We start from the raw sequence: 12,895 nt of genomic DNA, 5'->3' as shown, positions 1-12,895 counted from the left end.
CCGCGACCCTCCGCGCAGCAGCGCCTACCGTCTATTTCCTGCGGGTCTTCCTGAGGAAGCCGGCCGGGCAGAGGAGGAAGGGGGGGCGAGAGCATGGTCGCCCCAGAGCCGGAAAGGATCCGCGGAATGTCTGGCCTCGGACTCCTGGGCCCCTCCCAGGCTCCCCCTGCAGAAGGCGACCCCCCCACACACACACACTGCCCAGTAGCGGTCAACAACCAAACTGGAACTTCATTTTGTTCCAAGCTAAGAACTTTGTGTGCTGGTCCCTCTCTGGAGCCAGATCAGCTGCCCCTTCCATGGTGGGGCTCCCCCCTGAGCAGGAGTCTCCCCCCCATGACTGACCTCTACTTCTGCCAGCTCCCCCCCACCAGTCTTTGTCCAAGCAGTGCAGCCTCCTCTTGAGGCCTTCCTGGGCACAGAAGGGGAGCACCCCCCACGGTTCCCCTTTCCTGGAGCCAGAGCAGGCTGACCTGCAGCTTCCCCTCAGCCAGGGAACGGGGAGGGGAGCACCAGGAGTTGCCTCTTGCGGGGGTTTCCGAGGCTTCCAGCTTGCCACCCCCCTTCAGGAGAAGGAAGGGGTGCTTTATCCACTTTTTAAGATTTGCACGAAAGGCTTGTTTTGAGTACAAACTGGCGGGGGGGGGATCTTGGTGGGGGTAAGACATCCTGCCCTGCTCCTTCCCTCTGCTTCAGTCACAGATGGGGGAGGGGGTGTGATTTCCGCTTCCTCCCAAGGAGGCTCTTCGTGGCCAGGTGCGTGTTTTCCATTTTATTGTCATTGTTTTGGTGTTAAATATTAAGGTTGCACACTAGCTGGTTGTCCTGGGAGACTGCAGGCAAAGGGCAACGTACAACTCTTCCTCCAGGCATTTCCCAGAAGGCGCAACCCTGCGTGGAGGGAGGGCCAGGCGGAAGGTGCCCAGGAGGGAGGCCAGGCAGCCGGTTCTGGGCACAGCACCCTTGGGGCAGCCTCTGGCCGCCTTCTGCGCAGGGCCCCCAAGCTGCTGGCACTTCCCCAAAGCGTCTCTCCGGGAGCCCGGAAGGGCAGTGCTGCAAGTCCAGCCGTGAGTGTCCCGGCTCAGGGGAGAGGGGAAGTTGGGGGTAGGGAAGAGGAGCCCCTGGGGGGCGCTTCTTCTCTCTCTTCTTCCCCCGGACCCACATCTTCTGCGCTGATGATCTCCCAGGTTCCAGGCCTGCTTTCCGTGGGGCTGGGCTGGGAGCTTCTGCGATACCATTGGCTGAAACTGGGAGGGAAGAGACACAGAGGAGACCCCTGAGATCAGAGAGCAAGAACATTTCTCTGCCCACGGCTTCCGCCACCAGAGCCCCGCTTCTAATCCTCGGTCGGCCGAGGAGCCACTGGAGCAGGGGCCGTGGGAAAAGCTGCGCCCGAGTAGCGATACAGTCAAGGCACCCCACGCCCCTCTGCGCCCCAAGCCAACCTAGGTGAGGGAACATAAGGGGGAAGCGTCAAATTGGCAGATGATACTAAGCTGGCAGGAATAGCCGACGCCCCGGATGACAGGCTCAAGATCCAGAGGGATCGTGACAGACTTTGAACACTGGGCCCTTTCAACAGAGAGAAAAGTAAAGTCTTACACTTAGGCAAGAAAAACCAAAAGTACACATATGGATTGGGTCAAACCAGGCTTAATAGCAGCAACTGTGAGAGGCATCTTGCAGTCTTAGCGGACAATCAATTAAATACGAGCTAACAGTGCGGGGCGCCAGCCAAAAAAGCCAGTGCAATCCTAAATTGCAGTAATAGAGGAATTCAATCAAGATCACGTGAGGTCCTAATACCACTCCACAAAGCCTTAGTAAGACCCCAGCTAGAATACTGCAATCAGTCTTGGTCTCCACGCTATAAAAAAGATGTTGAGACTCTAGAGAAAGTGCAGAGAAGAGCAATGAAGAGGATTAGGGGGCTGGAGGCTAAAATATACGAAGGACGGTTGCAGGAACTGGGCATGGCTAGTCCAGTGAAGAGAAGGAGCAGGGGAGATACAATAGCAGCGTTCCAATATTTGAGGGGGTGTCACAGAGAGGAGGGGGCCAACTGATTTTCCAAAGCACCTGAAGGCCAGACAAGGAATAAAGGATGGAAACCGATCAAGGAGAGATTCAACCTGGAAATAAGGAGAAATTTCCTGACCAATGGAACAGGAGTTGCCTTCAGATGTTGTTGGTGCTTCATCATTGCAGGCTTTCAAGAAGAGACGGGACTGCCGTCTGTCAGAAATTATGTAGGGACTCCTTGGGCAGGGGGGTGGACTAGGTGACCACAAGGCCCCTTCCAACTCGGTTATTATTCCAAATAGAATTTATTCTAAATAGGTGCTGGCCTAGAAAGGAGGAGAGGGTGAGTTCTAGTCCCGCCTTAGGCGTGAAAGCCGGCTGGGTGACCTTGGGCCAATCCCTGTCTCTCAGCCCAGCCCCCTCACAGGGATTGTTGTGGGGGGGAGGGGGAATAAGAGGCAGTACAGCATTCACCGCCTTGAGTTAATCGTAAAAAAATAAAGGTGGAATATAAACAAACAGATGCATGAAGAGGGTGATTCTCTCTCTGGGGGAATCCAGAGCTCCTCTGCTCTCAATCCGAGGAGAGAAAAGGGGCCTGGCAGGATTTATTGGGGTCATGCAGAACCAACATGCGCGCACACACACACACACACACACACACACACACACACGGAGGCCGAGTCTGGCTGAAGAGAGGAGGCTAACCTTGAACTCCACCTCTTCAGCCCCCCCTCCCCCCAAGGCCTCCAGGAGCTGCTTCATCCACAAGTGAAAAGCTACACCTTTCCTTGGAGGGTCTCCCAAGAAGGCTGCCAGGCCTGGGGGTCTGCTCACTTCTCCTTCTCCCCAGAGAGACGTCTCGGGACCCTGGCAGGATTCCCTCCCAGCCCAGCAACTGCCCCCACTTCAGCCCAGACTTACAAGCTCTTGATCCTGGACCCGGGCAGGTGGCCATCTGTGTGGTCAGCGCCAGGAGAGCCAATCGGCCATCCCTCGCCTTCCTCCTCCTCCTCGTCTTCCTCCCTGAAACAGAGCAGAATAGAGCAGGCATTGCAGACACCTCCATGAGCTCTGTTGTGTGCGTGTGTGTGTGTGTGTGTATGCATGCATGTGCTGAAATTGCGGGGGTCCCCATTTCCCTGGAGTGTTGCCACTGCTAGAACCTCTGGGCCACCCCTTTAGATGAATGGCTAGTTTGCCTCTTTCTCCCTTTAATTTTCCACCCTCGTTAACAAACCTCCTCCTAAACTGGCTGCTTTCCCTCTCATATCCCATCCGCAACCACAGGAGACGAAAGAAGGGCACTCACAAACTACTACAGGCCTCTCCTTCCGTGAAATTATGCTACCAGACCAGGTTATTTCTAAGACGGAACCAAGTTGGAGAAACCTTGTGAGGAATCAGGTTCGCTGCCTCCAGCTTTCCTGCGCTCTTTTGCAGAACTTGCCTGGGACAGCTGCAGAACAAACACTGCCCCACAGAGCAGCCAGCCTCACTCACCTCTCTACCTGCCAAGACTCTGGAGTTGATCGTAAAGAGACGGATTTATAAGGTGAGTCAGCCCAGCCGAGCCTGGCAAAATGTCAGGGCCAGCCATTATCCTTTCTTTCTCAGGCTATTTATCCAAATGCCCTCTCTTCACCCAGAGGAGGGCAGATTAACAGGCCCCCTTTCCTCTCCCCAGCTCCAGAAACGGGTGCAAGAGGCCAGGTCCTAAGGGCTTCCGACCTGTCCAGGCTGAGGGGAGCTGGACTGCCAGATTCTTTTTTTTTATTGAAAAGTTTTATCATACATTTTATCTTTAACAATCCCCCCTACCCCTCCCCTATCCCTCCCTCCCTACCCCTCCCCCCCCTGACTTCCCAGAGCTAAGTACAAGGTATAAAAAACAAAAAAACAATCATAAACATCCATATGCTAACAACCATAAACTCTAAAATCTATCTCTCTCTAGCTCATATAGGATAACTACAAACACTATTAATATAAAATATATAAAAAAGAGAAAAGAAAGAGAAAAGAAAGGAAGACTTATTCAAATGCTACATAAAACTTTTTAGTCCCATATTTATTCTGGATATACTTGATCCATTTTCTCCACTCCATAACATAACGTTCTTGCGAATGATCTTTCAAATAAGCCGATATCTTTGCCATCTCTGCCAGGTCAGAAACCTTTAAGGTCCATTCTTCTATAGTCGGCAGTTCCTCCTTCTTCCAATACTGACCTATTAAGAGTCTTGCTGCCGTAATTAAATTCAGCATCAACTTAGTGTCCACAACTGTAACGTCTGTAATTATTCCCAACAAAAAAAGTTGCGGACAAAACTTTATCCTTTGCTTAAAAATCTTCTGCATATTCCACCAAATTTTTATCCAAAAAGCCTTAACCTTTTTACAAGTCCACCATATATGAAAATATGTTGCATCTTCTTCACCACACCTCCAGCATTTAGGCTGATAGTTCGGATACATACTTGCAAGCTTTTTAGGATCTAAATGCCATCTGTAAAACATTTTATAAAAGTTCTCTCTTAGACTGCCAGATTCTCTGTGGCCAGTGGGAGACCGCAGAGTGAGGCCAGAGGGTGAGGCTTTATGAGAGAGTGTGCGTGTGTGTGTGTGTGTGTGTGTGTGAGAGAGAGAGAGAGAGAGAGAGAGGAAGGAGAGAGCCTGCCTGCCTGCCTGGGGAACACTGCTGGCCGAGGGCTGCCAAGGGACCCACCTGCCCGCCGGCTCCTCTTCGGTGCCCAGCATCTTGGCCCAGATCTTCTTGCGCTGTTTCTTGATGGCAGATTTCACTGCATGCAGGGCAGGGACCCGCTCCCCATTAAGCAGCTCCCTGGAGGGCAGAAGCATCTCAGTCTCAGGAGTGGTTTGGGGTGGGGAGGGGTGGGGTGGGGAAGGAAATCTACCCCTCCTCCACCAACTGCAGCAGGGATCTTGGAGTCCTAGTGAGCCAGCCGTGTGCGGCAGCAGCCAAAAAAGCCAGCGCGGTCCTGGGCTGCATCAACGGGGATAGAATCAAGGTCACATGAAGTGTTAGTACCACTTTATGGGGCCTCGGTAGGGCCACATCTGGAATGTTGCATTCAGGTTTTGGTCACACGCTAAATGTGAGCCAAGGCCACGAGGCAGCTGCAAAAGACACCAATGCTCTCCTCTCTGTTCTCCACTGGTCAGCTTGTACTAAGAATACTCCATCCAGATCTGGGCACCACATTTTAGGAAGGTGGGTGGAAAAAGACAACAAACTGTAGTAGAGTAATGGAGTCACAGATTTGGAAGGGACCTTGAAGGTCTTCTAGTCCGACCCCTGCTCAAGCAGGAAACCGTAGACCATACATGTCAAACACAAGGCCCGGGGGCCGGATCCGGCCCGTGAAGTGGTTTCATGTGGCCCGCGAAGCCATCCTGGAAACAGTGAGGGAACGGCCCCCACTGCCTTAGCCCTGGCCCAGACACCCTCCTTCTGCCAAAGACCCACAGATCTGTCCCACTCCTGCCCAGGCCCCCATAGGCACCCTTGATGCGAACAATGTAGAGCTGGCCACGACCACCCAGTAGGCCATATGCACTGTAGCCACGCCCACCCAATAGGCCACGCCCACTCTGGCCATACCTACCCAGCCCCCTGAGGGCAACCGCAATGCTGATGCGGTCCTCAATGAAATTGAGTTTGACACCCCTGCCGTAGACCATTTCAGACAAGTGGCTGTCCAGTCTTTTCTTTAAATCCTCCAACAAACTGGACGGACTCAACCACAGGGGCAATCAGGGACACTGGCAGGTCCAAAGGGCTGAGGACAGATTTAGTGACATTTATTTATTTAGATTTCGGCACTGCCCAACTCCACGGTGACCCCGAATGACTCAGGATATAAAAAAACAAAAGTATAAATGCAGCAAGATAAATACAAACACAATAAGGGAAATAACAAAATGACAATCTGGATAACTGACATCAGAACGTATATACTGTATATCAGACCATAACGAAAAGGCTTACATGTGATCACTAAGAGTCAATACAACCGTGATGTCAGGTAATCAGTCAGATGAATTGAATGGCAGAATCCCTGGGCTGGAAGGCTAGAAGTTCCAGGGAGGTCATTGTGTGGGAAATAGGCAGTTTGCCATTGCATGTAGGGACCCATGTCCCTACAGCCTCTGCGGTGCCTCTGCAGATGATTGTGGATAGATGTTGCTGTACGGTACTCAGTGTGTGGTCCTCAATGGAACTGCATCTACATGGAGGCAAGTGTGTAGTGGGGTGCCCCAAGGCTCAGTTTTGGGCCCAGTGCTCTTCAATATTTTCATCAATGATTTGGACGAGGGGATAGATGGGGAACTCATCAAATATGCAGACGACACCATGCTGGCAGGAATAGCCAACACTCCAGAAGACAGGCTTAAGATACAGGAGGATGTAGACAGACTTGAACACTGGGCGCTATCCAACAAGATGAAAAAGTGAGGTTCTACATTTAGGCAAGAAAAATCAAATGTACAGGTATAGTATAGGGGGTACCTTGCTCAATAGTAGTAACTGAGAGGGATCTTATTTATTTTATTTATTTTATTTTAATTCCATTTATATCCCACCCTTCTCCGAAGACTCAGGGCAGCTTACAAGCTTAGCAGTAGCTTAGCAGTAGCCTTCATTCTATGTATATGCCTGCTTATTAGGGCATTCACACACACCCCAAGCGGCATTATATTTATATTATATTATATTATTATATTATTATTATCTTGGAGTCCTAGTGGACAGTCACTTAAATATGAGCCAGCAGTGTGCTGCAGCCGCCAAAAAAGCCAACACAGTGCTAGGCTGCATTAACAGAGGGATAGAATCAAGATCACGTGAAGTACTAATACCACTTTACAAGGCCTTGGTAAGGCCACACCTGGAATACTGCATCCAGTTTTGATCACCATGATGTAAAAAAGAAAGAGTACAAAGAAGAGTAACAAAGATGATTAAGGGACTGGAGGCTAAATCATATAAGGAACAGTTGCTGGAATCGGAAACGTCTAGTTTAGTGAAGAGAAGAGTGAGGGGTGACATGATAGCAGTGCTCCAATATCTCAGGGGCTGCCCCAAAGAAGAAGGGGGTCCACCTATTCTCCAAAGCACCTGAAGGCAGGTCGAGAAGCAACGGATGGAAACTCACCAAGGAGAGAAGCAACCTGGAAATAAGAAGGCAATTTCCTAACAGTCAGACCAATTAATCAGTGGAACAACCTGCCTCCAGAAGTGGTGAATGCTCCAACACTGGAAGTTTTAAGAAGAGACTGAACAGCCATTTGTCTGAAATGGTATAGGGTTTCCTGCCTGAGCAGGGGGTTGGACTAGATGACCTCCAAGGTACCTTCCAACTTGTTGTTATGCACTCTGGTTATGGACAATGTCAGATGGGGTTTTTTTTATATTTCCCTTATACAATGGGGGTAGTATAGATTTTGTTTTTTTATATTTTAATAGCAGTGAGCTGCCCAAAGTCATATATTTTATTTTTACATTTATTTATTAAATTTATATCCCCCCGCAACTCAGTATATAAGCAAGCAAGCAAGCAAGCAAATGAAGACGGCTGAAATTATTCCTTAAGTCCTGGAAAGCAAGATAGCATTCAAAGCGACCCAGGCAAACGTCTCCCCGAGACATAAGAAGGAGCGGTGATTAAGTCAAACCAGGCTTGCAAAAACTCTGTTGGTCTCGTCCGTCCGTGTGAAGTAGAGCTAAAGACTGCCTGGGAAATTTGTTTCCTAGCCAGGCTTACCCCGAAGGTCTGGCACAAGCTCCCTCCCTCAGAAGCCTCTGGGTCTGCACACACCCAGGTCTGCCTCTGGAACTGATGCAGCTGCTTGGTTCGTTTCTCATGCCGGCGACAGAAGGCAACAGACGGCGAGCGCCGTCTCTGCAAAGAAGCCAAAGAAAGAGCCGGGCACCTGGTCTATGGCTGCAAGAAGATCGCACAGATTATACAAGCAGCACCGTGACACAGTGGCAACAACGGTGCATCGGAAGATCTGCAGGAAACACCACGCGCCTGCAAGCAAAAACTGGTGGGACCACAAATAGAGACAGCCATAGAAAGTGAAGAAGCTAAATTGCTCTGGGACTTTAGAATTCAAACAGACAAGCACCCGCCACACAACAACCTGGACTTAACAATTGTCGGTAAGTAAAGCAAAAAAGTTTGAATAGTGGGCGTGGCAGTACCTGGAGACAGCAGAAGAGAAGAAGAAGAACTGGAGAAGATAACAAAATGCGAAGACCTGCAAACAGAAATAAAACGACTGTGGCAAAAGAAAGCAAAGGTGGCACCAATGGCAGTGGCACCAGTGGGTGCGATCCGAAAACAACTGGAGCACCACTTGAACTCCAGCGGCATCAACCAATTTACCATCAGTCAATTGCAAAAGGCAGCTTCACTTGGAACAGCTGACGTCCTGCGACGAGACCCTTAAGAACTCCACATCTGCCCATCCCAGGTCCTTGGGAAGGACTTGATAGGTGGATAAAAACGCCAAATCCAGTGGCTGACTGTGCAACCGACAATAATTTATACAATGCAGCCTCTTGACTGCAGAGCACAAAGTCATGCAATTAGAGGTTTCTGCTGTTCTCCCAACTCCTCAAGAGACAAATCTCACCACCAATAAATAAAATCAAACTTTACTTTTTAAAAAAAATGCAATAACTCTTTTTATGTGAGGTATTAAAATGTAAATATTCCCAGTTTGAAGAAAGAGTTAGGATCAGGGTAACCCATCCATGATAAAACAATGTTTCTACATGAGATTAAAAAAAAGATGCAGTGATCTAATTAGTGAGCTCAGAAATGAAACTCTTTGTAAATTATATTTTAGCTAAAAAGAAGTTAATGAAAAGTAGTTTTCCGGAATGCAAAATGTTAGGAATTTTTTAAAAAGTTGATCACACAGAATTTTCTACTTGCGGAGACATACAAGGCTTAACATACGCCAATGTTCAAAATTCAAATGCAGTTTTCTGGCTAAACATTTTAACCCCATTTTTTACAGATAATCAGATTCCTGAAGCAAACATTTGCTTGTTTCCTGAGCTTTTAAAAAGCTTCTTTTATTAGAGGCTCAGGAGAACTATGTTAATTCTCTCTTTTTCCCTAGCCTAGAGGACCAGCTTCTTTCACTGTTTCCTCTAGCTTAAAACAAATATGTTTTTTTGGGTGACATGATATTGGTCTTCCAATATCAAAGAGGGGTGTGTGTGTGTCAACCTATTCTCCAAAGCACCTGAAGGCAGGACAAGAAACAATGGACAGAAAGTGATCAAGGAGCGAAGCAACCTAGAACTAAGGAGGAATTTCCTGACAGATAGAACAATGAGCCAGTGTAACTACCTGCCTCCAGAAGCTGTGAATGCTCCAACCCTGGAAGCTTTTAAGAAGAGACTGGACAGCCCTTTGTCTGAAATGGTACCGTTTTTTCTTGCCTGAGCAGGGGGTGGGACTAGAAGGGTCCCTTTCAACTGTGCTATTCTGTCTGTCTCCAGGTGAGTCCACGGGAAGAAGCAAAGGGACCGTGCCTCTCTTGGAAGGAGCCTGGCAAGCTGGAGCTTCCACAGGAAGATGGGGCAGCCATCTTCAAGCCCCAAAGGGCCACCAATGATCAGGTGAAAATTTCCAAGCTGACCCCAGAAGGAGAGAAACGAAGGGTTTAAATCAGGAGGATTTTGATGGAAGCTTTTCTGAACACAAAGCGCTCTTTAACTGGCCTGAGGGCTGGGGCCTGGCGGGGGGGGGGGGGAGGAGGTGTTTAAGCAGAGGCTAGACGGGCATCTCCCGGGGAGGGGCACTGGAGGATTCCTGCACTGGAGGGCCTTAAGGGACCACCCGCTTCCACTGGGTGGGCTGGGGGCTCAGTCTTCTGGAGGAAGGGGGGAAAGCCTCTGCTTTTCAACGGTGTGACAAGTAAAAGAGGGTTACAGCAGCACTGTGGAATAAGATTAAGGATTACAAATTTTGCCTTAAGAGGAACTTATTTATTTCTTTGATTTCATTAGCCACCCCCCACCCCCATCCCAACAAACGACTCTCGATGGCCAAAAGCTTTTTGACAGGGGAACAAGCCAACTCTTGGCAGGAGGCATCGAAGAAGAGGCTGTTCTGGGCTTGGCAGAATCCCGTATTTTCAGCAAGGCTGGACCCCCCCCCCCATATAGAGGACCCTGCAGCAGCCCACCTTGGGCCTCCCTGTCAGAATCTAAAGCAGTCCGGCTCTCGTGGAGCAAAGGCAGTTGTGGGGCTGCAGGGGGTCCATCAGGAGAGAAGCTCCCCCCTCCTCCCTCCACCTCAAAGTACCCCGGGAGACCGACTGACCGCTGGTAATAGGCCAACTCCTCCTCCACCAGGAAAAGGCTGGTCTTGAGCTCGTTGCGTTCTTGCAGGATCTGTTGCAGCTCTTCCTTTGAGAAGGTGCACTGGTCAGCGGGGTGTTCCGGGGGAGCTGCAGCCTCTCCTACAGCCCCCTCCTCCTGTTCCTAAGGAAAGATGGGGGACACGATTGCCTTGCACTCTGAGCCACCCAGATCAGCCTGGAGTCGCACCGAAAGTCAGGAATAAAATGATGAATAAAACGAAGCCGGTTGCTGGCCACCTGCTTCTGGGCCCCACTTCCTCCTTTGGCCTGGAAACCGCCCAGCCTGAACTCGGGGTGCCCTCAGCCTCGTGCTCCTCCAGCGCTGCCCCCACCCCAAGGCTACCTGGAGCCCAACGTAGAAGGAGAAATGGTGCTGTGGGGAGGCACTGGGGCAGAAACACGGCCTGGCCAGGCAGGATGAGAAGCCTGAGAAAAAGGCTCAAACTGGCTCTCCCCAACACCCTGGGATCTTCCTATGGAGTCAGTTTCCAATCTGGTCTACCTCGCAAGGCTGGCAGCAGCCACTGTCGCTGTCCACGGGGCTCTTGTTCAGCCGGGTGGAGGGGGCCCCGGGCTCCTCTGTGTTGCACGGGCCCTGAGCCCCCTTTGCCCTCCCTCCAGGCACTTGCCCTGTCCCTCTCACCGTGGGGGTGCTTGTCCTGGCGGGCCCAGCCGCCCTGCCTCGTCTCTCTGCTTCCCAGAGGGCCTCCACCTCCGCCTTCCTCTCCAGGGCGCTCCTGAGCTGGGCCTGCACCACGGCCACCTTCTGGCGCAGGTTCTCGTTCACGGTCATGAAGCGGTTGAGCTGCTCCTGCAGCTGCGGGGACAGACCCACAACCGCCCTCAGTGACTGGGGGAGGTGGGAGCCCCCCCTCCTCCAGCCAGGCCCACCCGCACTCACCGCCTCCGTGTCCCGGGCCTTGCGCTGGATCTCGTGGTCCTGGGCGCGGATCTTGTCCCTCTGATGGTCCACCACCTCCTTCAGCTGCAGCATCAGCTCCCGCTCTCTGCGGCCAGGGTCCTCTGAGGCAGGACAGAGAGCGGCTTCGTGGCGTCCCTTCGGCTTTGCCATCGCTCGGCTGATGGGCGCCCACCAAAGGTCACACCTGCCTTTCCCCTCCGGATGCCCAGATTTCATTACTGGCTGATCTGCAACCCATGATGCACAACGGGGGCTTTCCCGCGATGGACGTCTCCCTCTCCTGCTCTCCAGCCCAGCTTGATTCTGGAAAGTTTCCTGGCCCATCCAGGAGGCTGCCGCCCTCCCCAGGCAGGACACGCCTGGGCTAATGACTTAAGCAACCAGGCTGGATTTGCACAGCACACCCAGCCACAGAGAAGCCTGTGGTGCAGATGCAACTGCTCGCTCTGCGTCACAAGCACACCCACGGGGTGCAATGGCTCACTGCCGCCTTCCAAGCTAAGTGCGGTCTGTGGAAAGGCAGCCCCCCCCCAGCTCTGTTCGGGGCCACCATTGGTAGGAGGCAGATGGGGCCAGCCCGCACTTCGCATCACCAAAACAAGGAAGTCAGCCAAGTCAGGCTGCTGGAGTTTCAAAACTCAAGCGGTGGAAGCGGCAGGTGGGTGCAGGGAGGGACTCTGGCAGAAGCCGCAGGAAAAGACCCGGGGCTCCGTCCTCCTCCGCGGCTCAAGGCAACGGCCAAGGCTCCCCCCCTCCCCGCCGAGGAAAGTCCCTCCTGGCCCGGCCCGGCCTCACCTTCCTGGGCTTGGCCCCGCGCCAGGCGGCTCAGGGCTGGCTGCGGCTCCACTTCCAGCTGGGTCAGCCGGCTCTGGAGGCGCCGCTCCCGCTGCTGGGCTTCGGCTAGCCGCTGCTCCGCCACCTGCCAGGAGAAGAAGAAGCGCACCGCCGGCTTCGACCTGCGCCAAGCGCTCCGGGACCGGCGGCGCAGGGGAGCTGGCGCAGATTCCCAGGGGTCCCCTCGCCCGCCCCCCACTATCCCGCCCTCCCTCCGCGCAAGTCGCCACCGGAGGAGGAGGACGCGCCCGCGGGACACAGCCGGGCAGCAGCGGGGAAACGCAGGAGCCCTCCCGGCCGGGGTGCGCGCGGGCCTCCGCACCTGCCGCGAGCGCTCGGCCGCGGCTCCGGGAGATTCCTCGTCCGACGGCGCTCCCGGCAGCGGTCCCGGGGGCGTCCCGTCCACGGCCAGCGTCTCCAGCAGCTCCAGCAGGCGCACCACTTGCGGGACCAGCCCGGCCAGGGAGGCCGTCCCGAAGCGGTCCGAGAGCCGCTGCAGCTCCGAGCCCAGCGTGCCCGCCAGGCGGTACACGTAGGCCGCCTCCATCCGGCCGGGCACCGCGCTGCGGCCCCAGACAGGCGACGGCGGCGGTGCCCTCGCTCGCGCCCCAGCGGCGACTGCGCTCCGGCGGGCGAAGAGGAGGCGCCGCTCCGCCTTCCGCCTGGCTCGCCCCGCCTGGCTCACGGAGGGAAGGCGCCCCTGGC

General features: G+C 53.1%; 2 protein-coding genes across 10 annotated transcripts in view; one reads left to right on the top strand and one right to left on the bottom strand.

Annotated features, from left to right (window-relative positions):
* Positions 1 to 12,895, top strand: part of RPA1 (replication protein A1) — a 216,070-nt gene that overhangs the window by 33,550 nt on the left and 169,625 nt on the right. The window lies entirely within an intron of this gene.
* RILP (Rab interacting lysosomal protein) lies at positions 735 to 12,876 on the bottom strand. 9 transcript variants are annotated; one of them, XM_083358373.1, is made up of 8 exons: positions 12,513 to 12,876; positions 12,152 to 12,275; positions 11,336 to 11,583; positions 11,078 to 11,251; positions 10,395 to 10,555; positions 4,751 to 4,867; positions 2,947 to 3,048; positions 739 to 1,247 (listed from the first exon to the last, which is right to left on the bottom strand). In XM_083358373.1, the coding sequence occupies exons 1-8, from the start codon at positions 12,735 to 12,737 to the stop codon at positions 1,082 to 1,084; spliced, it is 1,317 nt and encodes a 438-aa protein (XP_083214499.1). In that variant the 5' UTR covers positions 12,738 to 12,876; the 3' UTR covers positions 739 to 1,081. The 9 variants fall into 9 exon arrangements, 8 of the variants coding, with proteins under 8 accessions (XP_083214496.1, XP_083214497.1, XP_083214495.1 ...); XM_083358375.1 differs by having other exon boundaries at positions 740 to 1,247; positions 11,336 to 11,457; positions 12,513 to 12,862; XM_083358370.1 differs by having other exon boundaries at positions 735 to 1,247; positions 10,395 to 10,549; positions 12,152 to 12,876.

This window comes from Vipera ursinii (genome assembly GCF_947247035.1).
Source record: "Vipera ursinii genome assembly, chromosome: 1".
NCBI classification, from domain to species: Eukaryota; Metazoa; Chordata; class Lepidosauria; order Squamata; family Viperidae; genus Vipera; species Vipera ursinii.
This window is presented reverse-complemented; position numbering and strand designations above follow the sequence as displayed.

Bases quoted from the DNA above. Each gene is read 5' to 3' on its own strand.
- RILP (XM_083358369.1), bottom strand. From the start codon at position 12,737: ATGGAGGCGGCCTACGTGTACCGCCTGGCGGGCACGCTGGGCTCGGAG. The intron at 10,556-11,077 runs GTGAGAGGGACA...ATCTTTCCTTAG, and splicing joins CCAGGACAAGCACCCCCACG to GAACAGGAGGAGGGGGCTGT. The intron at 3,049-4,750 runs GTGGGTCCCTTG...GCTCTGTTTCAG, and splicing joins GAAGAGGAGCCGGCGGGCAG to GGAGGAAGACGAGGAGGAGG.